Genomic DNA, 27,624 nt, shown 5'->3' on the forward strand with positions numbered 1-27,624 from the left:
AGTCATTCATTGCACATCAATTTGAATCGAAATTGCATTCTAGATTTCAAGTCTCGTACAAATGTGAAGGATCGAGTGAGGTGGTGACTGACCTTAGCGCAGGAATAAATGGCACATATAAAAAGGACATGGGCGAGAATAATAAAGATGCTGATGAACATGCCCAGCATTAACGGTGTACTGCAAGACAAAATCCACAACATCATTCAAACATACAGCAGATCTCAACATTTATTCAAATTCCTTATTATAATTAATAATAATAATTCAACATCACTCACTGTGGAAATATGATGATTTGTATTGAAACAATGAAGCAGAAGACAAGGAGAGTACATGCCACATAACCACCAAAACGATCATCCACCTTTTTTGAATACTAAAAGCACAGAAAAGGTGTTACTGTAAGATGTTCAAACATTTGTTCAGTACTCAGAGGTTGTAAATGTTGTTTTAGTGCTGGACAGTGTTAAATATATGTTTTACAGGCTGCCCATTGACCTTTTTCTCCAAAAAAGGTGTTTGGAATGTGAGCAGGAACTTCTTGACGTGGTCTTTCCGCAGCTGGTTGATGCTGCGAGCATCAATGGCACGACCTAAAAACTCATCGACCTCGTCCTCTGGATTTAGAGCCTCTTGGGCACAGCGGCTGGGAAAAAGAACATACAGATGACAGCAAAAAAATTACATTAAATGTAAACCATTAAGGTACTGTATAACATCCATAAGGGGATGGCATAAAATGTAGTTTTTTTTATTAGTGGTCGTAAAATTTGCTTTCCTGAAGTGAAACCTGGCCTAGAATATTTATTTGATGTTGGCTCTATCCTTGAGCGACTCACAGATTGTGAAAACAGCCTGTGAAATCTAACCCATAAGCCCCCGCAGAGCCAGAGAGAATGGATTTGTGTCCTAATAAAACCAGAACTCACTTATCTTTGCTGGAGGCTTCATCTATGCCCTGAAAACAGACAGGTAGATTAGTTACAGTGGGCAGTAAAAACACAGTGGAAGTAGAAAAACACATTGTGAGTTTCATCTCAGACAGCTCTGAAGCCAACCCCACAGAGCCACTGCCACTTTAATTAACACTTAGATACTTATAATTACATTCAGAGTCAGAGACTGAGAGCTTGACAGCAAAAAGGGGGAAAAAAATCAGGTTCTTGTTTTCCAGTAAAAATATCTAAACACTCTTAAAATAAGACCAAAATGTACTTGAGAAGCAAATCTAAGATAATGTACTGTATTTTTTTAGTGTATAGTATAATATGAATATATAAACATATGGTGTGTTTAATTTACAGTATATAAAATCATTTTAATTTAAGTTACTCCAGTGGCAGTAATTATTTTTTGTTTACATGGAACCTCATCAATTCAAGATACACCTTTTCTTTTGTATTTTAGTTTATAGCAGGCTATATTTCGAATGTCATTCTACATTATAAACAGACAATTTCATACATGATGTATAACAATTTTGCCTTAAGTAAATGTGTTTTAAGGATGTTTAGATATTTTTACTGTTTTTTTTTTCTTTAAATTATACCTCATGAACACTTACTTGATAAGCAAAACTATCTAAGATATTGTATTTTAGTTTATGGCATATTTTTAAGATATTATAATATAAACAATCATCAGCCACCAATAAAACAGTAAAACAATCTTACTAATACAAGATACAACCTCGCTTCAAGTAACTTATTATTATGAATGTTTAGATAGATTTTTGCATGAAATACTGATTTAAAATATTCTAAAAAGCACAACATTTTTAATATATTGAAAAACGAATTAAATTCTTTACATGTAATTTCTTGTAAAAAAGTAAAATAAAAATTCTTTACATGTAAATTATATGAAAAAATTATTTGTCCATATTGTGCATTAGATTAAATTTTTTCTCCTCACTAATTAATACGGTCTGACACAATATTTATTTGTCATGCTATTACTGTCCCTGGTTTTTTCTTTGTGACACTGATGGAAACCAGAAAAGTCATCGCCTGGAAAAGGGAAAAAATCAATTCGCACATAGGCAGTGCCAAGCTCCGGAGAAAATGGCTTCAATTATGACTTGTTGCTACACTCATAAAGAAGTGCAGGGGAGATCAGTCAGCGTGAGCCGTCAGAGGCGGAGTGAGAGTGGATGGAGCAGAGCTCACCATCTGTCTGAAAACTTTGGAATCTTTAGTCCTGGAGAAAGATCTGTCAGGAACCCACCGCGGCATCAGACCCTCTGAAGAGTTGGCTCTAGCGCGCTGCATCTTAGCCATCAAGGCTTTTTCCTCTTTCTGCAAGGGAAATTTGGCACAAAGGCATACACACAGGAAATTAAATAGTACTACAGCAAACTCAGATAAATAGAAATTTGATTGATCCCCAAAGGGAAATTCAGTCAGTTGTATCAAGGCATAACAAAACACAGCCCCCCCACCACCAAATACGATGCAATCGAGATCCCCTGTTCAAGAATTGGCAGGGACCAGGGGTTAGCAATTACTTTTTGCAATGAGTTTGTTTGTAAATAATAGGGCTGCGCTGGTCAACTTTACAACCGCCCCATCGCGGCGCCCGTGTAACAAAACCCATTTTTATGTATGTAAATGCTGTTTTATGTGAATATCACGACACAAGTGAAGCACAAAGCTTTGTTTACAAAATAAATAATAAGTTAGCAATTAAATATTACATCGCAACCATGGAAATGTGCCGAATGAGAGGTATATAAAGCCCATTTGTAATCTGTTTTGCGATCTGGTCAGCCGATTTTCCACGAATAGAACAATATCACATGAGTTATTCCATTAGACATGGAATCTTTTTCCCAAATCTCCACTCACATTTCACCCATTTTTGCAGGGTTTGTTTTTTCGCATCCTTTACTGTGGTAAAGTAAAATGCAGAAATTTTGTTTGGCTTTCACTGGCTGCAACAACATCAAATTTACCCTAAATGCCTTGCACCTGCAGAAGATCAAATTTGCACTTCAGACCTTTTACAACAAGTGTTGTTTGCTTTGGAACATCAGGAGAAGACATGAAGATTTTAGACATTTACATTTTTGGGGAAATAGAAAACTTATGTTTTTTCATTTATTATTTAACTTTCTTATATTATTTAGGTTACCATGATTAACTGATATTTATTTCATTAATAAATTACCAATCGGTCCATTACCACCGCGGTGGTATAGAAAAAAATTGCCACTATCACAGTCAAAATAATATTCAAGTGTCTGAATGTTACTGACCCGTTTCTGACTGCAGCCCAACACCAAAAATGTCTCAATGTTGTTTTTATTCAAGTATGCATTTCTCTCCCCTCCATAACCTGGTTCCACTTCATAGTCACCATTCAAATACTGCAGTGTGGCTTTGGTAATGTGGATCCGACTGAAAAAATTCACGATGGAAGAATTTTAGTGCGGTAACTGCTTAACACAAATCTCTATTTTCTTTACAGCCAACTTTAAATATGAAACTTATTAATACGGATCAAATGATCACATTTTTACCCTGCTTGGCCTCCCGCCTCCATCTGGTTGGCCAGTGTGACATCATTGGACCAGACATCAAACTGCCATTTGCGCAGACCAAGCACCCCACAGTGCACGCGGCCGCTATGTATGCCCACGCGCATGTTCACGTTCACTCCTGTGACCTCTCGCACCAATCTGCACATGTAGCGACATACATGTTTATTAATCGAAAAACGTGTTGTTGAGGAAGAGAGATCGATAGAGAAAATTATGTTGAGACAAACTTACGATATGGCCTCAATCATGTCCACTCCCATCTCCACACAGCAGTGTGCATGATCTGCCCTCGGCTCCGGAAGTCCAGACACACAGTAATAACAATCTCCCAAGATCTTGATCCGCAGACAGTGGTTTTCCTAAGAATTCAGACATAACACAGAAGATTTATGCAGTTATTATAGTAGAAATCCTCACTAATAGGATGCTATGATGTTCGCATACTTGTGGGTGGCTCCCAGAGTTTTTAGTAGCATGTCGGCTAATAAAATAAAAATAAATATTTGCATCAGTTGATATTACATATTTAATTTAGCATTCTAATTTCATCTATTTTTACATTTAGATTAGCTTTGCTGTCATCTAACACTCCCTTAAAGTTATTCTTTAAAATCAGTAATAATTTAATAATTCAATTTAGCAAAATCTCCAAATGAATATCCATGTTTCATACTGTACATTACGTTGAGATGCCTAAATATACTACTAGCACTTAAAACAACTGATTTTAGCCTTTAGTTATTTTTAATGTACTGAGACAAAATAGTATAAATAAATAAATAAATATATTTAAAATATATTTAAATATATTTATATATATAATAAATATATAAATAAATATTAATATTTTATTTAGACAAAATTGCACAAATAGTATTTCGACCATAAAATGAAAATAATTGCTAGCCTAGCTTTTCGATATTGGCCACAAAGGTAAAATTGGCACATCCATAGTTGTTAAGCTGCAAAAAAATAATTTCTCAATGAGTTTTAGTCTTTTTGATTTATAAGCCAGTAAAAATATTCTAAAATACTTCAAACAAGAACACTACATATGATACTATGACTTGTTTTAAGATAATGTATCTTCAACACAAATATATATTTTTAACTTCTAAAGAAAATCTAAAGAAACACTGCCAGAGCAGAAAAACTAAATAAACTCATATTAAAGATACATCTTCTGAAAGTATCATTATTTTATGGAGAGATGCTTCAGGTAAACGTATCTTATCTAAAGTATTTTTAGATCTTTTAAATGGAAAATTAGAACAAAAAAGGTCTGGGGAGTTTTATTAAGCACCAGGCAAAAAATCTAAGTTGCTTACAAGAACAGTAACACTAAAAATGAATTAATGTGGTCTACTTACCCAAGCCAATTTATCAAAGCGAGCAAAAAGCTCATTAAGGGTCATCACCAGCTCCTGGGCCGTGCACTGAGACGCCAAACTGGTGAAGCCCTCAATGTCCGCAAACAGGATACTGTTGAGAGGACAGACAGAAGACAAAGATAGACAGAGAAATTGAGATCAATAATCACAGAGCGCCTTGTCTGGGTCACTGAAGCTGGTTTGATGGGCTAAGCGAGAAAAAACATCGATTCAGTTCACTTTCTGAATGGAGGTTGGCCACTCTCAATACTTCAGTCTATCCTTCAATTAGAAAAGCAGGACTTGGCTGGTGTCCTTAAAGCCCTCATAGCCATGAGAAGGATAGTCGGTCATCAACTACAATTTAAGACATGACAGAATGGACACACTGTATGGACAACGTTATCGTGCGGCAATAGATGGCACTGTTGCCTTCATAAATGGCTGATAAAATTCACAACATTTGGAAAGCAGGATTCCTACACGGCCCGTGACATTTAGCATTTTCACACATCCAAGTTTTCCTAGAACAGATGCTTCAAGCTGGCTTGGATTATGCAGGACAACATGTTCATCAAGCCCTGAATTCCACACGCTCCAGATATGTAACAGCTTTACTAAAGTGGCTTGCTGTCATTTCACGCAGCTTTATGTTAATTGATTGTGTAACTTTTGGTATATCATAACAAGTTGCTGTATCCCAACTTGACCCTCAGAGAAAAAGGAGGAGGAAAAAAAAACAAAGGAAAGTCATGTCTCAAGGACTGCGAGTTCGCTAATCTGCGTTTAAGCATTCAACATAGCTTCAGCCTCGGGAAAGATAACCTTAAGCGGTATCAGTGTCTAATGTGTCTGTGCTTTATCCAGGCTTGTCACCTGCTTTAATCACGTGGGTGCTGATTGTTATAACAGTGTCGGTTCACATTCGGGAGGTGTGAGGACAACATTGGCATCACTACCATGCACTGGTCTTGGCATTTGTGTACCTGACGTTGTCGTGTTTCTGGATGTAGATCTTGTGGAACATCATATCCTCTTTCTTGGCGTTGATGTCTGCCTTCATCTCCATGGCAACGTGCCTTGGCAACACGGAGAGAAGCAGGCGCTCCTGCATCAGGTTTGAGATGACACCAGTGAGCATGTGTATAAGTACACACATACATATAAATATATATATCGGAATTGACAACAACAACAAAAAACACACACACAAAAAAAAAACATACTTTTCCCCCTAAATTCCCTTTTTGAAAAGTGTGTTTTTTCTTGAAAATTTTTATTTTTCTATATTCGATCAGATATAGAGACGTCTGTCTATGTGTATGGTTGAATCTGCTGTGCTTTACTTTTCTCACTAGGATTTACTGTGCTAAAGCACAGCATGCAATCAGCATGCTTCATGCACATTCATGAGGTTAACAAGTGTGGCCGGGTAGGTGTGTTTGTGTACTCAAGTGCTTGCCAACCTGCTGCTGGTTCTCTCTCTGAAGGTGTATTCTGGCTTGGATGTATCCTCTGGTCTCCTTGAAGGCCTGTCTCTGAGACACCTCAGCTGGGTAGTGTGTGCAGATGCCAATGATGTTGGTGCACAGGAGAATCACTGTATTGGCACATAGCTACGCAGAGAAAGAAAGAGAATAGTAAATTATGAATTTTGGACAAAGAGGGATGTGGAAAAAACATCAGACTGTTCCTGTTTGCGATCAATGACAGAGATTTAAAGCTCACTCCTTTCACATCATTCATACTGAACACACACAATTTCAGGGATTTTAGATTAAGGAAATGGGAACTTCTATGGAGTCTGTATCAAAAAGACATAATGAATGAATCAAGTTGCTTCACAACACTAAATGCTTTGAAAATGATTGGAAATCCATATCTCTGAGGATGTGATTAAAAGTGAAACAAAACAAAAAACTTTTTTGTCCAGAAGTAAAAGTCAAAACATGCCCTCCCTTGTCCTTCAGCTGCAATCAGTTCCATGTGTGTTTATCGGAGGGAAAAAAGAAATATTAAATTATTGTGAGCCAATCCCAGGCTTTACTAAAACTGCTTATTATTTTTTATTCTAATTCAATTCATTAGCAGTTCATATATATTTTACAAGCAATTAAAACAAACACAACACAGTTACAGAGCACACAGAAATGTGGTCATAATGTCCAAGAACAGCTGAAGACCAATTAAATGTAATGGTGTAAGGAGTTAGGCCTGCTTTGTGCAGTAATCTGAAAAGCATTCAGGAATCAGCTTTGTGTTTCAGGTATTTTATCTCTATATCAGTACAAGGTTTAGATGGAATGCGGCCAAACCTGTGTTTAAGAGAACATAAGATGGTTTGCGGTCTTACTGCAAATGGTTTCTGAGAATTGTGTAACAGTTATATGGACAACATTTTAATCAGTTAATCTCACGAAAAACATATCAAGGTTGCATGTCACCACAAATCAAAAGAAACTATATTTAGCCTATTTTAAGATCTTTAAGATTAAGCCCATTTCTCCCCTAAATTCCCAGTACTGTAATGCGTCAGCTTTACTTTCCAGAGTGCTTGACTCTTGTATTGTCAATACAAGATCTTGACCAAAAATTGACCAATAACATCACAACATTTATTTCCATCAAGAGATGCATACATTTTTGGTCAAGATCTTGTATTGGCAATGCAAGAGTCCAGGACTCTGTAAAGTTTACTGCAGCACATCCCAAAGACTTTCAATAAATTGAATGTCTGGACTCAGAGGTGCCAATTCATGTGTGAAAATTATTCTTTGTGCTCCCAACCATTCTTTCATAATTTGAGCCTGGTTCATCTTGACATTGTCATCCTGAAATATGGCCACGATGTGTCTTCATACATGGTTGTTTAAGAAATGAAAAGCTACACACTCCATCAGTTAAGGTTAGAAGAACTGTTGCCAAACATATAATATGCAAGAAACATAATAATCACTGCAATAATGATACAATCACAGACTCTTAAGCATTTACCTTTATTACCATATAGATACCTTTATTATATAAATAGATATAGATATAGATTTATAGAGATAGACAGACATATATAGTTGTCTAAATCATCCTGATGATGTGATTCATCTAGACCCTTCTTGAGCAAGACTCTTTACTTCTGGCTATATGATACTGATGTCTCCATGTAGACAATGCTCCACAGATAGTGCCTCTTCCTGGTCTCCTTGCATGGAAATGCTATCGGGTGTACATGGTCATAACAATAAATTAAATATTGAGCATAACTGGGAACACACAAGGCCAAAAAGTGGTTATGTGTAAGAGTACAGTTCTATTATCGACAACCCATGCAAACACATCTAGTCAATTTTCCATCAGTCAGAGACAGTTTGTCTGAGAGAATTTGTTAAGGCCTATTTCTTTGCAACAAGCATTTTCTTCTTTGCCGAAGAGGAACGGTCTTTATTTATCCACTTGACAAGAGATGGCACAGCAGAGCTTCAGAAAAATAGCTCCACTCCCTCTTTTAAGTGCCCCTAGAGTCAATGTACAAACATCTTCAGATTTTAGAGTTCAGGAAGAAAAGCCAGACCCATCAGGCATCCATATGAGCAGATGACGTTATCAGTTTGCGTAATTTTACCAATAAGGTGGGTTGTGTGGTCCATCTGCACAAATTTTCCAAAACTAAAATGGCTGTTCCGTTCAAGGGACACTTACTAACACCAATGGTCCAAGACAAACTTTTGAATAGTAGTATATGTATCATGCTCATAATTTAATTTAATTTTTAATTTAAGTAATTGGGTAATCAGTTACTCATTTTTGAGGTGTTAAACTACTCCACTACTCCTACAAAATTACAAAATGCCAATCCATAAAATGTGCCAATTTTACCATAAACGTCATGGTTGCATTCGATCAGAAGTTACCATTAATCTGCTAATGCTTTTGTACTGATACATGACAAAGCCCACGTGCTTTATTCCTGTGATCTCCAATATGCAGCAGCCCCCCTCAGTTCATCTGTATTATTTCATCTATATCGCACCGACTGGGAGTAGATCATATCAGTGAAATTTAAAAAAGCGGTTGACATTTCAACTGACAGATCTGACAAAAGAAATGTCACATGCTTTTACCTCACAGCAAAACTGATTAAATGAAACTGCCAGATCACTCACTGAGCATGTGTGTGTGTATAAGACAAGGAGCCACACAGTGCGCAGTCAGTCTCTCAGTGTTAGGGGACTGTGTGTTTAGAAATGTCAGAGAACAAAGACACTGCTATTTTATTTAATCATCATATTAAAGCTGACCTGAACTGAAACCGACCGAACCTTTTGTACCAGTGTGGAGGCCCAACGAGCCAAACCAGACTATGCCTTCCCAAATCTTTTGTATTCATTATATGAACTTGTGAAACCATTTCTTCTAATGCGAGGACTTTTCAGCTTGGGAGTAAGAATTTGTATACAGTACACAACATTTTTGCATCCAAAACATACCACTCATAATGTTGCTGACACACATTGTATGGAGCAGGGCTGGTGTGGGAAGAGTGTGGGATCATGATGGGATTTTATTCAGAGAAACTCTTTAACAGGGACTCTTTAACAGCCTTTCTCTTTAACAGGGACTTTTCCTTCCAAAGAGTCTAAACATTGGCTTATAAGGTGGTACACTGAAGCTTATTCTGCTTGTAACAGAATTTAACAGTGCCACAAAGGTAGCTAACATGAAGGAGAAACGACTGAGAAACAAAGAAATACAGACTAACAAAATAATTATTGGCACACTGCGTGTGATCAAGAGAAGCTCTTGCCATCTCCCCTGAAAGATGCAGAAATATATCACAGACTCTGAAGTCATTACATGTTTCATGACTATGATATAATGATGGTGTTTAAGATTTAAATGTGCCGTGGGGTCACATGACTCAAGACTAGAGCAGAAATCCATCCAGATGTTGTTGCTGTCTTGGCAACCACGAGTTGAAAACATCAAGTTATATAGGGAGTGGTGTCACTTCCAGACGATTAACTTTGTCAAACATGACTTGTGCTGGGGTGGATTTATTCTCAGTTCACTTTGTCACTTTCTTGGAACAAAGGAAGTAATGAAGAAAGACAGAGAGGAATTTTTCTATTATTATTAAATTGTTTTAGTTTAAAATGTTACATATTGTTTTCAATAACTGAACATTTCCATTTGAAGGAAAGAAGGAAGGTAGGCACAAAGAAAAAGGAAAAAGGAAAAAGGAAAAAGGAAAGGAAAGGAAAGGAAAGGAAAGGAAAGGAAAGGAAAGGAAAGGAAAGGAAAGGAAAGGAAAGGAAAGGAAAGGAAAGGAAAGGAAAGGAAAGGAAAGGAAAGGAAAGGAAAGGAAAGGAAAGGAAAGGAAAGGAAAGGAAAGGAAAGGAAAGGAAAGGAAAGGAAAGGAAAGGAAAGGAAAGAGACTGGGACTTTGACTTTGGCACTAAGCTAAGTCATAGTTTGGGCCAAACTAAAATTGGTCTCAGCTGAGCAGTGAAGCCATTTAGTGAACTTTGAGAAAAATGGCAACAAACACAATGGGCTCAGCAGATCTGGATCAAGGCCATGCAACAGATAAAGAAAGAACACTTATGAATTTATGTTTTAAAATCACATGGCATATCTCCCAGAGACAAAGGGAGATATTCAAAACAAAGCTTGACACTAATGGCCCTCTTCATCAACCATCTTCCTTATTAGGATCATTTGGAAAACAATCACTGGGAGATTTCAATGTTTTCCTGACTTATTTTTTTTCCGGGAACCCCACCCATACAGCATCTCAGTCCTGGCACAATACCACGGACCATCCTCAGGGAAGAACATGTTGTCTTGACGTTTGTTGCTGTGAGCTACAGCGTCCTGAAACCCCTCAAGCTAGGACCACTCAATACACTTACTACCACTAGCTCTCTCAGAGATAGAAACACTGATTGCCAGAACGCCCACCACACACCAGCTTATTGGTGGAGAGGAGAGAGAGAGTAATGAAGCCAATCAGTATATATGGGGATGATTAGGAGGCCATGATGGACAATGGGCAAATTTGTTAAACCCCAACTCTTTTCCCGAAGGACATCCTCTTCCATCATCATCTTCCTCTCTATATGCTTTATCCTGATACTGATACTGAATCTATGGCACAAAACATACCGTGTGATGAGGGTACTCCAACTCCCAAAAGAACATGCTGGTTCTTGAAAAAACTCTAAACTAAAATAAGTCATTTTAAAAACTACAAGTGAATTTAGGCATAACAACATTATAAAAGCAAGAAAAATGGCTACTCATTTTGAGATTTGCTAAAGATACATTTAACAGTGTTATTAAATAATGTGCATACCAGATTAAATTAAGAAATTATTGTCTGACTGCTTTGGTCACCATTGACTTTCATTGTATGGAAAAGAGCTGCTTGGGCACAGCTGCTATACCATAAGGATAAACTCTGTCAATCCTGATCTCAGGAGCCATTGCACAAAGCAAACAAATAAGATCAGAAGGAATTAGAGCAGGAGGAGTGGTGGAGAACGGGTGAGGATAAAAAAAAGAGAGGAGGCAGAACATCTAAATGAATAGATAAGTAGGCAAAACAGTCAGTTTCTGGGAAGTCGCCGTTGAGCGAAAGCTCTGGTTTCGCTGGGCTGTTACATAATATAGCCAAAGCCCTACTCGCACTGGAACTTGGCCCAGAAACGTAATATTATATACACAAGTATACACACACAACCTTATGATAGGATTTAGTTAAAGGTCCATGGAGGACTATATTGACAATTTAATCATGATGTTTATTTGAAGGGAACGTCAGATGCAGCTGAAGTGTTTGCAGCATGAATGAGAAAGCTTTTAAGTTTTAAGGTAGTCTGTGAACTGCCTAACCAAGCAAATTCCTGGAAGGAGTAACTCGTAAAAACATCTTTGACCTCGAATGAACTTGTCATAACTACTGAGGTCTCATCCCTACGTCACTGACTGCATTCAAAAGCAGGCATATGAAAAGTAACTTTACGACAGAGCATTTTAAACTGATTTATGGCAAAAAAATAGTAGTTCATGAGGATTTAAAGTCCACTCATAAACATGAGGAAAAAACATTTGATGTGCAAGCGAAATGAGGTTAAGGTCAAAGCTTTTTTCCCCATTTAAAACAAATGTAGGCAGTCTTTTCCTCTATGTTCTACTATGGGATGGTTTATTTCTTTATCATTCATAACAGTTTGAGGCCCCGGGCCCCTGATAAATTACCATGTCGGCCTGAAGAAAGAAGGAAATTTACAAATAGGCCACAGAGTCAGTCGTCTGATTCTAGACTATGAAAAAAGCCCTCAGCAGTGCAAAAGATTCATTCGCCTTTTATAGTGCAATAATTATCTCATCAAAACAAACAGCTGCGAATTAGAAATATACAGCAATAGTTCAATAGGCTTGATGCCTTTGGGCTCAGGACATATGACAGCTGTATACAAATGAATGATCAAAAACAGAGAGCCAAGGGAAAACAAATTGAGGATCCAAACAAACAAATTAGCACTGACCTAAAAAGCTTTGAGCGTGAGACTGAAATCCGGAGCTTTTACCTGTTTGTTCTAATGGGATAGTTTTAACCAGAAAATTCTGTCATTATTTACTCACCCTCAATGTTATTTTGTTCATATAATATAACAGTTCATAGTGACCTGGGGCTGTCAAACACCACAAAAAGCAACAGAACATTATCAGTGCACCTTCTAATGTTATAATGCGATGCCTAAAGTTATTTGTAGCCATCAAAATTATTTATATAATGAAAATATAAGAGTAATGTTGGCAATAACAAAAATAAATGGTTGGTTTACACTACTGTTCAAACGTTTTGGTTCAGTTATAGCCTTTTTATTTAGCAAGTATGCATTAAATGGATCAAAAGTGATAGTTAAGGCATTTATAATGTTACCAAAAAAAATTATTTCAAATAAATGCTGTTCTTTTTAACTTTCTATTTATTATAAAAAATCCTGACATAATGTTTTCACAAAAAATATTAAGCAGCGGTCAAACAACTGTTTTGAACATTGATAATACTAAGAAAGAAATGATATATCTTTTGAAAAAAATTCAAGGTATAGCATGGATTCATTCAGAAACCTGTAGTTTGTATAGCAAGAGCTTCATAATGTTTTTGTTTTTTTAGATCCACTTTTCTCTTTCAGAAAAAAATAACAGCATATGAGTTTGGAACAACATAAGAATGAGTAAAGAATTGTGTAATTCTTTTATTTCCTTTTGGGTTAACGGATGACAAAAACATAAATTAAAAAAGATATAAAAGTGGCCCGTCGATGTTACTCCGATGTTACTGAAGTCCATAAAATAAATGTGTTCCTCCTTTTTTATTCTGAGCCCTGTACTAATGTGCTCCAGGACTGCACCGAGCTTGTCTGTCACAAGCACACAAGGTCAGACGAGCAAAGTGACACAAGTGACAGGCACGTGACAAACACCTCCTCCTTCTCCTGCCTGGCATGGACATTATGTTTTGTTTACATACATACAAAGAGAAACTGTGTTTAAGAAAAAGTTCTCACAGGAATCCACAATATTCCTGAGACACTTCAAAGCACCATGTCAGGAATTTCTTATCATTGTGATGAACTTGGAAAGGGTAAAGTGCCACTGGGTAGTGCTCGATTTACGTTGAACAGCAAACAGAGCATTTCTTCACACGAATACACAAGTAATGCAAAATAAAATGGCATGAAAGTAAAGGCGTCCTAATCTAAGGATTATACTATAGACATTAAGCTCTCAGTCGTCCAAGTCACAGAATTTAAGTCAAATGCCGAGGCAAATCAAGCAATTTCCTACAAGCAAATGAGCCAAATGAAATGCCATACTGCTCTGAAATCTACTTAAACCTTTCAGAGTCCTCAATTCTCCGATGCACAGCAAAAGCACACAGGTCACCACAACGGCCTGAATCCAAAAAAAGATGGCCTGAAATCCCACAAAACATCAATTGGTCCCGATGAAACATACACCGAAAGAGAGAGACCTAAAGGTACAAAGGTGTGATACATAGAAGAGACAGAGAACAGTGGAAATCAATAGTTTCCCCAGACGAAAAAGACAAGAATGAGAAAACGCATCAATACTTGAATAATCTGATGATTAGATTTAGATATGTCAAAGGAGTGTGAAAATTAACCTGATTAAAATATCAACCTCCATCACCAAAATATAAAAGCATTTAGGTACTATACGGTTATCCGGACCACATGTGATGACCTACCCCAACCCTGCCCCTAAACCTACCCGTCACTGGGGTTACGACCAACCAAGAGCGGCTGTGGTCACGTGTGGTCAGGTGTGGTCCGGATAACCGTATAGTACCAGCATTTACTCTCTGTTGTTGGAAACCTGTATGACTTACTTTCTTTCGTGGAACACAAAAGAAGAGATTTTGACAACTATAGGCTTCTCCTTTCCATAAAATTTCAACTAAAAAAAAAATGACAGAAAACCTCCATAAAAGTAGTCCATACGACTTGTGCACTATTTTACAATCCATATGATAGCTTTGGATGAGAAAAAGACTGAAATGTATGTCATTGTGAACTACTTTTTATTTGCCTCTGGCCTACAGTGAGAAGAAAACTCAATGACCTTAGCTATAGAGCATAACACATATAGAGTTTTGATTCAAGTTTTATGTGGGTAAACTCTGGTGAAATGTTGACTGACCATATTATTCGCTACCTAAATTATTTTTTCTAACCCAGAGTTAAACACTAGAGAAATAAACAAGGAGGGAAAAGCACCACAGCCTTTTTGTCATGATAATTACCGTTTACCATCATTATTGGAATCCTAAGACATGAGCAGTCGTTTATGAGCCTAATACAATTTGGCAGTCACAATGCTAAAACACAGTATTTGCTTTGAAAGAGAAAGCCCCGGTCATTAGGAAACCATAGAGTCTGCTATTACAGGCCTTGGCGTGACCCCACGTTTGAAATGTTATTATTAGACATGCTATTATTATCACCTTTATCAACACACTCATATCAAGTTCAACATTGTACTTATCATTAAATCCTAATTTATGACACCTCCTCCTGTGCCGGTTAGTCAGGCACGGTGGTCCACCGCTCAGGGCAGAGCAAGCGCTAATCTTGAGGTTGACCCGAGGTCAGCCAGAAGTTTTGATTGATCGCTCAGCAGGCAAAACAGCTGTTGGCGCTACAATTTTGAGACACATGTTTGTTAGCTTTGCACTTTATAGCAATGTTGTTTGTGCTTTCTAAAATGAAATTTGGAGATTGCAGATGAGAATCATATAGAATTGAATGATTCAATGTTCATGAAAGTGATAGTTCACCCAGAAATAAAAGTTCTATCACTACTTAATCATGTCGTTCCTAACCTGAATGACTTAGTTTCTTCAGGGAAAGATACTTTGAAGAATGCTGCAACTGTTTTTTGTCCATGCAATGAAAGTCAGTGGGTTTCAAATAACACTGAACCTCATTGACTTTTATTGTGTAGACAAGAAAAAAAAAACTGAGACATAAAAATATATTTTGTGCTCCACAGCAGAAAGAAATTTATATGGGTTTGGAATGACACGAGGTTGAGTAAATTACAGGAAAAAAAAAAAAATTCACTGCAAAACAACCTGTATTATTTGATGCTAAAAATTAGGAAATACAGCTAAATAACTATCAATTTAGCTGAAAAACAATTTCAAGTGCTTCTAATTAAGCTTCTTTTGAAAATGCCTCCAAAAATAATTCAAAAGCATTTTTTAAACGAGGCAGGTTCTGAACAAAAACTGAAGACTATACAATTATTATATCAAACAAAGTACCAACAACTAGTGAGCCAAAATCATTCAAAACTCTTCAAATACTGCAATCTGATTAGTGACGCATTTTTTTCACCACTCTGAAACTACATGCCTATAATGCCCAGCATGACATCACCACAGGAATATCTACATGCCTGCATTCTTCATACACAAACTGTTCATAAGACTTTGATGTACAGTTAAAACGTGTGGCACTCATAGTGCAGTAATCTGTTTCTCGGCTGCAGTAGAATGGCCATCAGCGCATCTCAAAACTACTCATCATATTGTACAAACAGGTTTTTCCCCCTGAGACAGCTACAGTACATGCTTCGGGCATCTGGCCAAAATGTCACTCTTTGCGGTTCACATTATAACAGGTACGCTAATTAAAGTTGATTTCTGCTTCCATTAAACTTTTAGAACAATTCCAGAGAGTATAAAGTCAAAGTTTATTCTCATCACTATGAATTTCCCTGGAAGTTCACTTGAATGTAGAATCAATAAAGTCTATATATTTATATGTGTGTGTGTGTGTGTGTGTGTGTGTGTGTGTGTGTGTGTGTGTGTGTGTGTGTGTGTGTGTGTGTGTGTGTGGCTATGCACCAGTTCATTTAGCTACTAAACACAAACGTGTAACCAGGTCTCAGGCTAAAAATAACATGTTCAGCTTGGTGTCTCTGAAAAAGGTGTTACATTTATGTCTTTAATTTGCTGGTCTCTTCATGAGCCTAGTTCAACCCCACGGGACAATGTTGGAACAAAAGGCACATAACAGGTGCTCTCATAGTTTGGACTCACACAGTGCCAGTGAAAACAGAGTCTACAGTTTCTCCATATGACAAACAAAAAACATGCCTGTCAATAAGCAGTCAGTTGACCATACATTTTTTTCCATTTGAACGACAGGCTTTACATTACTTTTTTTTTCCATAAACAGCTGTAAGTGGGCGGTTGTCCATAACAGCCCGTTCACACCAAGGACAATGACGATAAAGATATAATTCAAAAAAACTTTCTAAATAGAAAAGAATATGAGTTCACTCAACTATAAAGACAACTGCACAGAGAAACGATACAGTTGGAATCACTTTCAGAATGATATTTTCCAGCTGATGAACGATAAAAACATTGACAGCCAATCAGATTGGATCCTGCTTTGGATCCTGAGCTAGAGCATTTAAAGTGGCAGACACAAAACTGCATTGCGCCTATAATAAACAAACATTATCGTCCGCTAGTGTGAACTCTAATATAGTTAGTATATTCATAGTTATTGTTTTTGGTGTGAACAGGCCATAACATCAAATTTATCAAAATAATATCAAATTTATTTATTTTTTACATTTATTTGTTTTTATTGGAAATTGATTGGATTTTGAAAACTGGACATTATATACCAGAGCCAAAACTGAATGTGAGCTTGCTAAAACAATAGCTATTTTGCTAATGATTAACATTATCCAATAGCCTGTGTGGCCTATGTCGCAAAGGAAAAAATGTTATAGAGAAAGAGTAGGAAAAATGTATATTAAAATTACACAGACAAATTGTAACATTTGGAACAATGTTGAATCATTCACTGTAAGACCAGGATTATGCAATATACAAGATTTGAATCACTTTTTCACCATGCCTAGTTTATTTTAAAAGGCCTTGTGCACTGTAAAAAAAAATTTATGGTAAAAAACTGGCAATGTTTCCAGTTTTACAGGATTCCTGTATATTTTACAACTTATAACCGTATATTTTATTAAGTGATATAATGTTAATACTTTACCAAAATTGGCCTTTTTTCCCTTAAAATGTACTGATAACCACCACAATAATGCAGGTGGCAAAATAAAAATGAATCACAATTCATCATAAGCGGTATGTTCATAGTCAGTGTGCTCGTTGTATGTGCGTAGTCTACATAATGGTACTTTGACCAGCTGAGAACTCATGAAGAGCTTTTAAAATGTGTAAAGGCATCAAAACAGCGGCAGGAAGTCCTCCGTCACACACACAAAAGATCTGCTGCGAAGGAGAAAAGGTTCTGATGCCTGTACCGAACTGTGATGGCAACATCACGACTATGATGAGAAAAAAAAAACAGGTATGTGTGAGTATTCAGTCCTTTTTAGGGTCTCATCTTCCTGTTTTTGGTTCATTTACATGTCTTTGGTCCGTGTTGCGTTCATATACATAGACCGCACCAGAGTTCGTTTGGAAGATTAAGTGAATTAAACAAACAAAAAATTAATTTACAAAATACCATTGTAAACAGTTTTGTATGGACTAAAGCATGTCACGACGCAGGACATGTCTACTTTCCAAAAGTATTTCATGTCAATTACCCCGATCGCACAACAAAATTAATCGAATACCTTCCCTCCCTGTCACGAGTCCAGAACTTTAAGAGAGCAGCAGTGTGGAGCTTTTCACCCACACAGCGGCATGTCAAGCACATAAAGCCTCTGTGGCTTCCACAACTGAGAGCCATCTCATGAGCACTGTTGTGAAAAGGGAATTCATGACTACAAGTGAGAGAGGGAGCGAGAGCAATCGAAAGAAAGGCCTGGGGTGGCTGTCTTTTTTCAGCCATGCACGTCAGTCCAACGCTATTTCATACTGTCGATCGACAGCCATTCCTGTCACCACCCCATCAGTGTGTATCTTCACAAAGACAGCTATTGTCCCGCTGGTGATCACCCACTGACCCGCTCTATCTGCACTGCACTGGTCATCTCGGAGGGACACGCAGCACAGCCAGAAGGAGTGCAGGGGTGTGAGAGGGATGGTGGGGGACAGAGAGAATGGAAGAAGGGAGAGAGATAAAGGGAATGAACAGTAGATGAGCTTTCTGAGGTATAGCTGCATTTCTCAGATTAGCCCGTTTGGCCACAGGATGAAGAAGAAAAGCTTGTCCCCTTTCCATACTAGTCATCCAGGATTGATCATTTATACCAAATTGTTTTAGCTTATATTTTAGAGCTAGTCCGTTAAAGAGGATGAATTTAGAGACAACTTCTCAGAGAGGGTTTTATCATGTCATGTTTTAGTGTGCATTGCTTTCAACAGGACAACACCCTTTAACGCACCACTTGTGTAACAAATTCTGTGTATCCAATAACACATTTATTGTTGAATTACTGTGAAGTAACCCTTTAATTAATTCTGTTCTTCAAAAGAACTCTAAAATAGAAAACTTTTGTAACATTATTATAATAATGAGACAATTTAATGAATTCATATTTTTGTGAATGTTATAATAAATGTTAAAGTTATGGTTTATTTGCGCTCTGTTATTCCAGAATAATTGGTTTTAACAAAAAAGTTTTTGTCATGTTAAGTTGTGTTGAAGTTGATTTAACTCATAATTTTAAGGCAACCGTGTAAACTTCTTAGTTAATTGTTACAACAAACTATATGTAGTTAAGATTAAGTTGAGTGAACTTAAAATTGTTTGTTCATATAATATTAAATTAAGTTGAGTGAACTTACATTTGTAAATTAACTTAATCCCTTTGATTGCTTGAACAAGTTGATACAATATTTAATCTTAAGTTATGACAACAAAACAACGTTAAGTTAAAAAATAATCTTTGATTCAAACAACAAAATAATAGTTGAAACAACAAAATCACTTGTTGTAAAAACTCACATTTTTAGTTTCAATGAACTCAATTTTAAGGCAACCAGGTAACTTACTTTTTTGAGTCAAACTAACAAATAATTTTTTACAGTGTATAAATGTCTTAAGTCTTTAGTCTTTACTATCACTTTTGATCAATTTAATGCATCCTTGCTGAAATAAAGTATTAATTTAAAAAACATCTTACTGACCCCAAACTTTTGAATGGTAGAGTATAGTATATGGGATAAAAAAAACTGATCGTGATCAGTCACTCCAAGCGTGCCGCACAAGCCCTGAAAAGTGAAGCCAAAACGTCTCGATCGCCCCCCGGTGACTGGTCCTAGTATAGGTCATAAGCCCCTCCTCCCCATGTTATTCAACGGGACGTGAGACCAACTAAACAATTAAATTACACTTTTTTCCAAACGTGGTGTCTTTCATTTGCTGTTGTTTTTATCACGCTGATGTAAATTCAAGTGTCTGTTTTAAAAATAAGTTGTTTTTTAGTTAGTTACGTGATGCGGTGGTGTAACGTCATGATTGACAGCTGTGATTGACAGGTTCTCTGAGCAAAGTAGTCAATGAAGCACCAACGGACATTTTTTTCGGGATCTTCGGAGGACTAAGGAGATTGTATTTACTTTATTTTAACAAGCCTCTTGTCGTACTGCAATCAATTTTTAAAAAAGTATGCAGAATGCACTCTTTTTGCGAGAGTGAAGGCGGAGCATTGATTTCGCGGCTTTACTTCCTGCTCACTACTGCGCAGGTCTGGCCCCGAGATCGCTACTGCGCAGACTTAAGTTCCAATATATCAGCGCCATATCGGGACACTGTCGGCTTCAGTTCTCATCAATGGAATAGAGCGAAGGGGCGTCGTCCATCTTTTTTTACAGTCTATGGGTCACTCTGAATTTGCAAACTACAAGAGTACTGAACTCCTTCCATCCTCAACCCAAGACTTTACTTACCAATGCACTCTAAATCAAAAGATCATGGAGAAAACATGGACGGATGGCATACCTCGCTTGCTCCCTGTAAGAGAGCATTTACATAAGGCACTTGCAGCCACACAACCAGTGGACTTTTGTCCTGCATTGATTGGCCACAGGGTTGGAACCTATCCCAAATGTCTATGACGAGAATCTACAAGTACATGCTCTGGGGGACGGCCTGAGTCAATCAGCAGCCATTATCCCAATCCATTTCTATCATGCTGAGTGCCGAGTGGAGAGCCCACAGCACAGCTGTCTAAGAAGCAAACACACAAAAGCCCAAGCTCACTGAACCAGCATTAACAGTGTCAGCACTAGATCACATCGAACATGGGGGATATTGCATGTTAGCCACTGCATAGAGACATTGAATGCTAAATGCATCATATATTAAGAGCAGTTAAGGACAAAGCAAAGTTTGAAAGGGAAGAAAACTTTGGTAACTAGGATCCATCTACATTGCAGTCTGAAACTCATGCCAGGAATTCCTTTAAAAGTATTGAAACAATCACAGTTTCAAACAATAACCAATTATCCACTGAACTCTGTGCTCCTTAAAGATGAGCCTCTAATTGATCAGTCACTGGAATTACTAGAGTTGAAACATGTGGTGTAAATAATGTGCAACTCTTTTCTTAAAAAAGTTATGGTGCTAATAGATGCATAACAAAAATATCTCATGCTGGGAATTTCCCTGTGGGTTAGAGGGATAATCCATATTATTCACATCAAATGAATATTCGGCCATTATTAACTCACCCTTGTGTCGTTTCAAACTCATATGCCGTTATATTTTTCTGTGGAACATTTTTGAGAATTTCCTAATTATTTTACATTGCTCTTTTTGACAATTCAGTGATCGTGGCTATCAAGCTCAAAAAGGACAAAAAAATGTTTTTAATTAAATGATCATAAAATTCTCACCTCTATCATCACCCATTTGCATTCAAAATGATTATAATTATTTAGCAGCAACATAGAAAAGAAAAAGGCATGTTAGTGTTAGACTATGCCAAAGACGTTTAATCCTTCAAATTGTAAAAAATTAAATAAATAATAATAATAATGATAAACTAATTAAATCATTGTTTGGCTTTGCAGACCCATCACAATTTCTTTATTATTTGTATTTTTTTATACAAATCTAGTTTTTCTTTGGCATAGTCAACAGGGAGGGCAAGATTAAAATAAATAAAATAAATAATAAAATAAATTAATTTTTAATAAATAATAATCAAATCATTGAAATGTTCTGTTCTTTATTTAGTTGTTATCGTATAGCTTCAGAAGACTTATACTGCCTGGAACACTTTTATTGTACATTTATGGTGGTTTTGGTCATGGTCAGTATGAACTGTTGTATGATAAGAGTTGGGTAACAGTTCTTCAAAGAAAGCTTCTTTTCTGTTCCACAGAAGATAATAACAGCATACAGGTTTGGAACAACATGAGGGAGGAGTAAATAATGACATCATTTTAATATTTGTGTGAAATATCATTTTAAAATGTTTGAGAAGTGCACAAATACCTTTTTAGAAAGGAAGTTATCCTCAAGGTTGAGTCTCCAAGCCATAATAATGTGAATGGTGGACAGCACAGCTCCGGTGATCACAGCCGCCCTCATTCGCACCGGCAGCAGCGTGTAGATGATGTAGATGAAGAACACCGTCCACCATATCCCTTCAGACGCGCTGGGTGGCTCCACCATCAACAAACCAAACACCTGCACCACCACTAACACCCCCATGACCAAGTAGCTCACGATCCACATGTAGTCCTGGTGGAAGCCGTTTCTGTTACACACCACCATCAAGGCTAAAAAAAGGCCCATGGCTACGGAGAGCACCGAGGCAAACGCCACATCTGGCGGACCTTGGACGCAGTGGAACGCCAGCATAACCCCACAAACCACAACCAGGACCCCCATCAGCATCGTAAGAGAGCTCTGGTTGAGCCTGAAGAAGTACCGTTGATACAGTCGCTCGAGCTTGGCTGACTTGAACTTCTTGGACTGAAAAACGTCAGCCAGACGCAACAAGCAAGTTGAAAAACACCTGTCGGGGCCCTTCCGCTCCTCCCCGCCGTCATCTGGGTCCTCACCATCTTTCTTTTTCCTCGTCTCAGCATCTTCAAACGCCAGGTCCACGGCTCTCAGACCCACATCACCCTTCCTGCCATAATGGTCTTCCTGCCAAACGCAGCGTGTGCTGAAGTTGCTGCTGGTGGCGCCCCCTGCTGCACGGGAGTAGTGTTGTGACGGGGGCTCTATGGACGCGGAGTCCCGTAGACAGCTCATGTAGCGTGGGTTGCACAAGGACGAGCCCCTTTTACGCCTCGATTTCCTGCCATTGCGCTCGCCCCACGCCGTCTTATGATTGTCCACTCTTGCAGCTTTAAAGCCATTGACCCAAGACATTCTGACGGCACAAAAAAAAGGTCCATAAGAAGAACAGAATACTTGCTTAAATAAATAAAAAAAAAAATATTTTTTATTATTAATTAGTCATGTAATATCAGCATCAAAGGCTTCATGTCAAAAATAATAATACACATAAAACAGTATACATTTAAACTTATCACAAGACTATGAAATCAACTATGTGAAATCTTTCATATTTTCTCAAAATTCGTAAAAAAGTGTTATGTTCCCTTTAATAAAGTCTAAATAAAATAGTCCAATAATTGTTGCTCGTTTCACTTTGGATTCTTTTTAAACAATACTGTAGGAATTTCCATGCTTTTCCAACTAAATTCCTACATAACCACAATTTATATTTGTCAACAAAATTGATCATTTTACACATAAGCCTCAAAAAGGTTTTTAGGATCATGAGAAGCAAATTCAGTCAACTGTGTTTAAACTTTTAACTGGTAGCTTATTTACAGAGTGAACATTGCCAAATAGTTTAGCGAGGTCGACTTACCTGTGTGGCTTCCCCTTTGTGTGGCGGCACTGCTCCCTTTAGCAAGGCACTGCATTTACTCTAGTGTAGAGAGATGATATTACCAGCATTTTTCTGAGCTCAGGGTTTGTCAAGTTCCGGGACACCCACTTAAGCACAGGGTCAACAGAAAATCCTTGTATAGAGCCAGGATCTCTGCATCTCTCGGCCACCTGAGTCTGTTGATTCAACACAAATAGAGCAGATGCAGCATGAGCAGAGCGTAAAAAAAAACGAAGAAGAAAAAAACACATGACAAACCTCTGAGATTATCAGTGTCTGATTACCACTAATAGCTTTCGATAATAGCTGCTGCTGAATTTGTTGTTGACATTAATGTGTGTTTATTCATGTTTATGCCTCAATAGGTTAGTAAAGAGTATTGATTTCAAGCTGTAATTAACCGGCTATTTCTCAGAAATGTTAATTCACGTGAAAGCAAATAAAAAGAGCTGAAAATTAAAGAGGAAACACTGTATTGTTAGAATTGACAGATGCTAAAACTGTCCAATCAATTGCACAGTAAATCTATGAGTGCATAAGGGAAAAAGAAAATCACAAACACAAATGAAAGGACTTAGGTTAATCCGACCGTCCAATTGCAGAGACTTTTAAAGCTAACCACAAAAACAGCGCGTTGTAAGACGGAGATTTTCCCAAAATATACACACACAGGCCAGCCGCCAGCTTCAAGCTTGCTGTATGACAACAAAGGACTTGCTGCCCGTGTGCCATCATAAGTCAACGCTCTGTAATTCAGATGAAATTGTCCATGCTTCCCTAAATTTGTTCAGATGAGTCACCACTTTACCTCATGTCAGGGGCAGTAGCGACTTCAAAAGATTTTTTGAACTGTCTGGAATTTAAATAAGACGTAACCAACTCCAATTCAGCTTTGAAATACAGATTTTAACCACAATGACATCAAGTTTTAGCATGATCCAATACTAAAATTCATATAAAATATATATTTTTCATTTTTTTCTAATTACTGCAGGATTATTTCAAATGATCTAGTAAAAGGAGCCAAAATGTGGTGAAAATTTCGGAAAGACTTTAAACATATGTAAATTCTAACCCCACAATTATTGATCAAAATCAAACACAGCTATCTAAATAAAATTACAGCAGTCTGTGGGAAACTTGGGCTGGGTTTTCCTTCATGGATCCCACTCTAGAGACATTGTGGCTTCACATTCTATTGCAAGCACTAATTTAACTTGGCAGGAAGATTCAACCATTCATTCAGTAGCCAAAAGTACAGACATGAGGGGGGGGGGGGGGGACGTAAGGGATGACAAAAATTTCAAACCTTTACTTCAATAAAAATAAACAATTATCCCGATGACAGGAAAACAATCCTTTACTTTAACACCTCAAACTGTACACACATAATGCTTAGAGAAAAACAAACCATAGTGTATATTATCCAACTTTCCCAGAGTCTTTACCTTAAAAGCAAAACCATGAGAGTCTACAGGCACAACACTCAAAAGACTATACAATATTATGACTTATATATGCAATGGTATGATTTAGACACCACGTTTAAATGCTGCCACAGTTGTTAAACAAGTACTCACCATAAACATACTCTGGTTGTCTGGTTTCTAGTGCATTATTTCATAACAGAGCCCTTTTGCAGTAGAGTTACAGCTGCTGAATGTAAACTCAACATACCTGATCGTGAAGAGCTTGATCTTGAGAGCCAAACGCAGCTACATAACCTGCATTTCTGTCCTTACACTACTGTTAATTCGCTTTCATCAACGACTACAGCAACTGTAACATGTTGCCTGAGGTCCTTACGACGCTGACGCTGCTGCTGCTGTTAACAAGCCATACAACACACTGCAAAACAAGCACACATTTCAAGAGTAAGCGAAAGCACGTCCGTAGGGCAAGCAGCACTCACCCAAAGCCCCCATTAATCAGCAGCGCAGTGTCCTTCAGTAGCGAAATCACGGAGTGGAACTGTCGCTTGTCCGACAGCGTGTGAGTGTGCGTGTACGGGGAGTGACTAGGCGATGGTTACATTCTCACGCACGCTTCTGATACAGTCACGTTGGTCTTCATGCTTCTTCACGCGCTGCTCCTATCCACTGAAGTCGGGAGTCCCCCTAGAGGTGCAGCCTCTCTCTCTCTCTCTCTCTCTCTCTGTTTGTGTGTGTGTGTGTGTGTGTGTGTGTGTGTGTGTGTGTGTGTGTGTGTGTGTGCGTGCGTGAGGGTCAAATTACCCCACATAGATAGTAAAACCAGAAATTTTCTGACATTGTGGTGACCAGCCACATGATGACACGCTAAATAGAAATTCAAACATAAAATGCAAGAAGGTTTCGAATTGGGGTAGGAATATTGTTAGATACAAAATATTAGCTCAGTATAAAGACAATAACCTTTAATGGAAAGACCCCAACTATGAAAAACACTGTCGGGGTTACACATGCTGGATTGAAAGGAAAATGGCTTTTAAATGTAGGCTAAATACAATTCCTGAATTGAGGTAGCAACTACAATACAATAAGGATTTAAAAAATTGGAATTAAAATGAACTGAAATTCATAGAAAATAGCCTATACGATATACATTAATATTATTTTAAGTGAAATAACTTTAATTGTGTTTTTTTTTTTTTTTTTACATTCATGTCTTGAAAGTCTTAAAATTAACAGATAATATATATTCCCATATACTGTCCCTATATAGGGTGAATTCAGGTTGATTGGGACACTTTTTTCCAGTCATCATGACAAAAAGTGTCCCAATCAACCTGAATTCACCCTATAGCATTAGCATAGGCTAGCCTTAATTTCCCCATGTTTTGCTTCAAATCTAATATGTCAGCAGGTTTCTGATTTAGGTTAGGGTTTAGAGGCAGGGCCAGTAAAAAAAAAAGGAAAAAAAAAACTGTGTAAAACCGTGTAAGCTGTGTTTGTGTGTACTGAAGGTGAAAGAACATCATGCATCATACACAGGAACATGGCAATATTTCACACATTCACCCGGTTGACACTAAAGATCTTCAATTGTTCTGTGTTGTGTAAACACACACTACCAGCCACAGGGTTGGATACACTTGACTGACTTTATGGTTCAAACAAACAAAAAAGGGGGGAATAAATAAATAAACAAATATTGTCTGTTTATGTATTTATTTACAAAGATATAATTTTAACAAAAATATTTGTAAATAAATAAGCAGACAACAAGTGTTCAACATGGAAACTCATTCAATACTGTTTAAAAGTTGATGGGGGAAGCCCAGTGTGTGCAGAGCTGTTATCTGTGGCTATGTTTAAAGAGGCTAAAATATAATAGTTTTGATTATAATTTAACATTTTTCTGCTCACATAATTTCCACACTTGCTTTTCTGGTATTATTCTAAAATGTGGAAAATAGTAATAATGCAGAATCAGAGGTGTGTCCTATCTGTTGACTGGTAGTGTATGTTTTTCATCAGAATAATTACATGACAGAACATTACAAACAGGCTTCTGGCTTCACTGCCTTTTAAAGCGGTTGTTCTGGACAATGTTTTCTTTCTGTTTTGCTTATTGGAGTTCCATTGTGAGGCTAGCCTGAGGATTCTACACTGATAAAAACAATATGTGCTCCTGTCTCTCTCTCTATGCGTGCGTGTGTGTGTGTGTGTGTGTGTGTGTGTGTGTGTGTGTGTGTGTGTGTGTGTGTGTGTGTGTGTGTGTGTGTGTGTGGACAGCGGCCCCACTATGCAAATAAAGCGTTATTTGTTCTTCTTACAGAACACATAACCTTTGAGTGCAGTTTGGTCTCCTTTTCGGATCTGTGACTAGTGTTCTCTGTGGCCATGCTTTAGGGGTTGTATCTGTTTTTACTTTACATTGTGTTTTATTTCAGATATGACCATATTGCAATACTGGTTTCCATTATTTAAATCACAGGCACCACCTTTTGTGGAGGGCCTAAACCCACATCCCACAATCACATAAACACAATGGGAAAAATACCATATATATATATATATATATATATATTGTGTATACATATTCAGCTTGTAAATGATACAAATATATAATATAATGTAATATAATATCATATAATATGTATATAATATAATATACAGTAAATACAAGTAAAATATTACAAATTACTATTTGTGAAGGCAATCTCTATAACATGATTTATTTATTTTTATCTCAAATGACTGGAAAAGCCATGGAAATTCACTGGTCAAAAGATAAGGGAACATTGACTTGTTTTTTTGTGTTTTTTTTTTCAGTGTTCTATGAGCAAGCACAAAATGATGAGACAGACCCTTATAATTAGTAGGGCTGTCA

At 37.3% G+C, this 27,624-nt stretch overlaps 1 protein-coding gene across 2 annotated transcripts in view; it reads right to left on the reverse strand.

Moving 5' to 3' along the window:
• Positions 1–25,443, reverse strand: part of adcy6b (adenylate cyclase 6b) — a 33,573-nt gene extending 8,130 nt beyond the window's left edge. The window contains exons 1-14 of one of the 2 annotated variants that reach the window (XM_081387318.1): positions 25,223–25,443; positions 23,290–23,486; positions 21,894–22,782; positions 6,381–6,530; positions 5,901–6,022; positions 4,915–5,026; positions 3,776–3,903; positions 3,524–3,682; positions 3,260–3,401; positions 2,172–2,300; positions 933–961; positions 502–649; positions 282–379; positions 93–180 (exon numbers count right to left, since the gene is read on the reverse strand). In XM_081387318.1, the coding sequence (XP_081243444.1) occupies positions 93–180; positions 282–379; positions 502–649; positions 933–961; positions 2,172–2,300; positions 3,260–3,401; positions 3,524–3,682; positions 3,776–3,903; positions 4,915–5,026; positions 5,901–6,022; positions 6,381–6,530; positions 21,894–22,781 (2,193 nt within the window). In that variant the 5' untranslated portion in view covers position 22,782; positions 23,290–23,486; positions 25,223–25,443. The remainder of the gene's footprint in view (positions 1–92; positions 181–281; positions 380–501; positions 650–932; positions 962–2,171; positions 2,301–3,259; positions 3,402–3,523; positions 3,683–3,775; positions 3,904–4,914; positions 5,027–5,900; positions 6,023–6,380; positions 6,531–21,893; positions 22,783–23,289; positions 23,487–25,222) is intronic. The other variant, XM_081387317.1, reaches the window with a different exon arrangement.
• Between the last annotated feature and the right edge of the window lie 2,181 nt (positions 25,444–27,624).

Source organism: Scardinius erythrophthalmus, assembly GCF_964197995.2.
Source record: "Scardinius erythrophthalmus genome assembly, chromosome: 15".
In the NCBI taxonomy this organism is placed as follows: Eukaryota; Metazoa; Chordata; class Actinopteri; order Cypriniformes; family Leuciscidae; genus Scardinius; species Scardinius erythrophthalmus.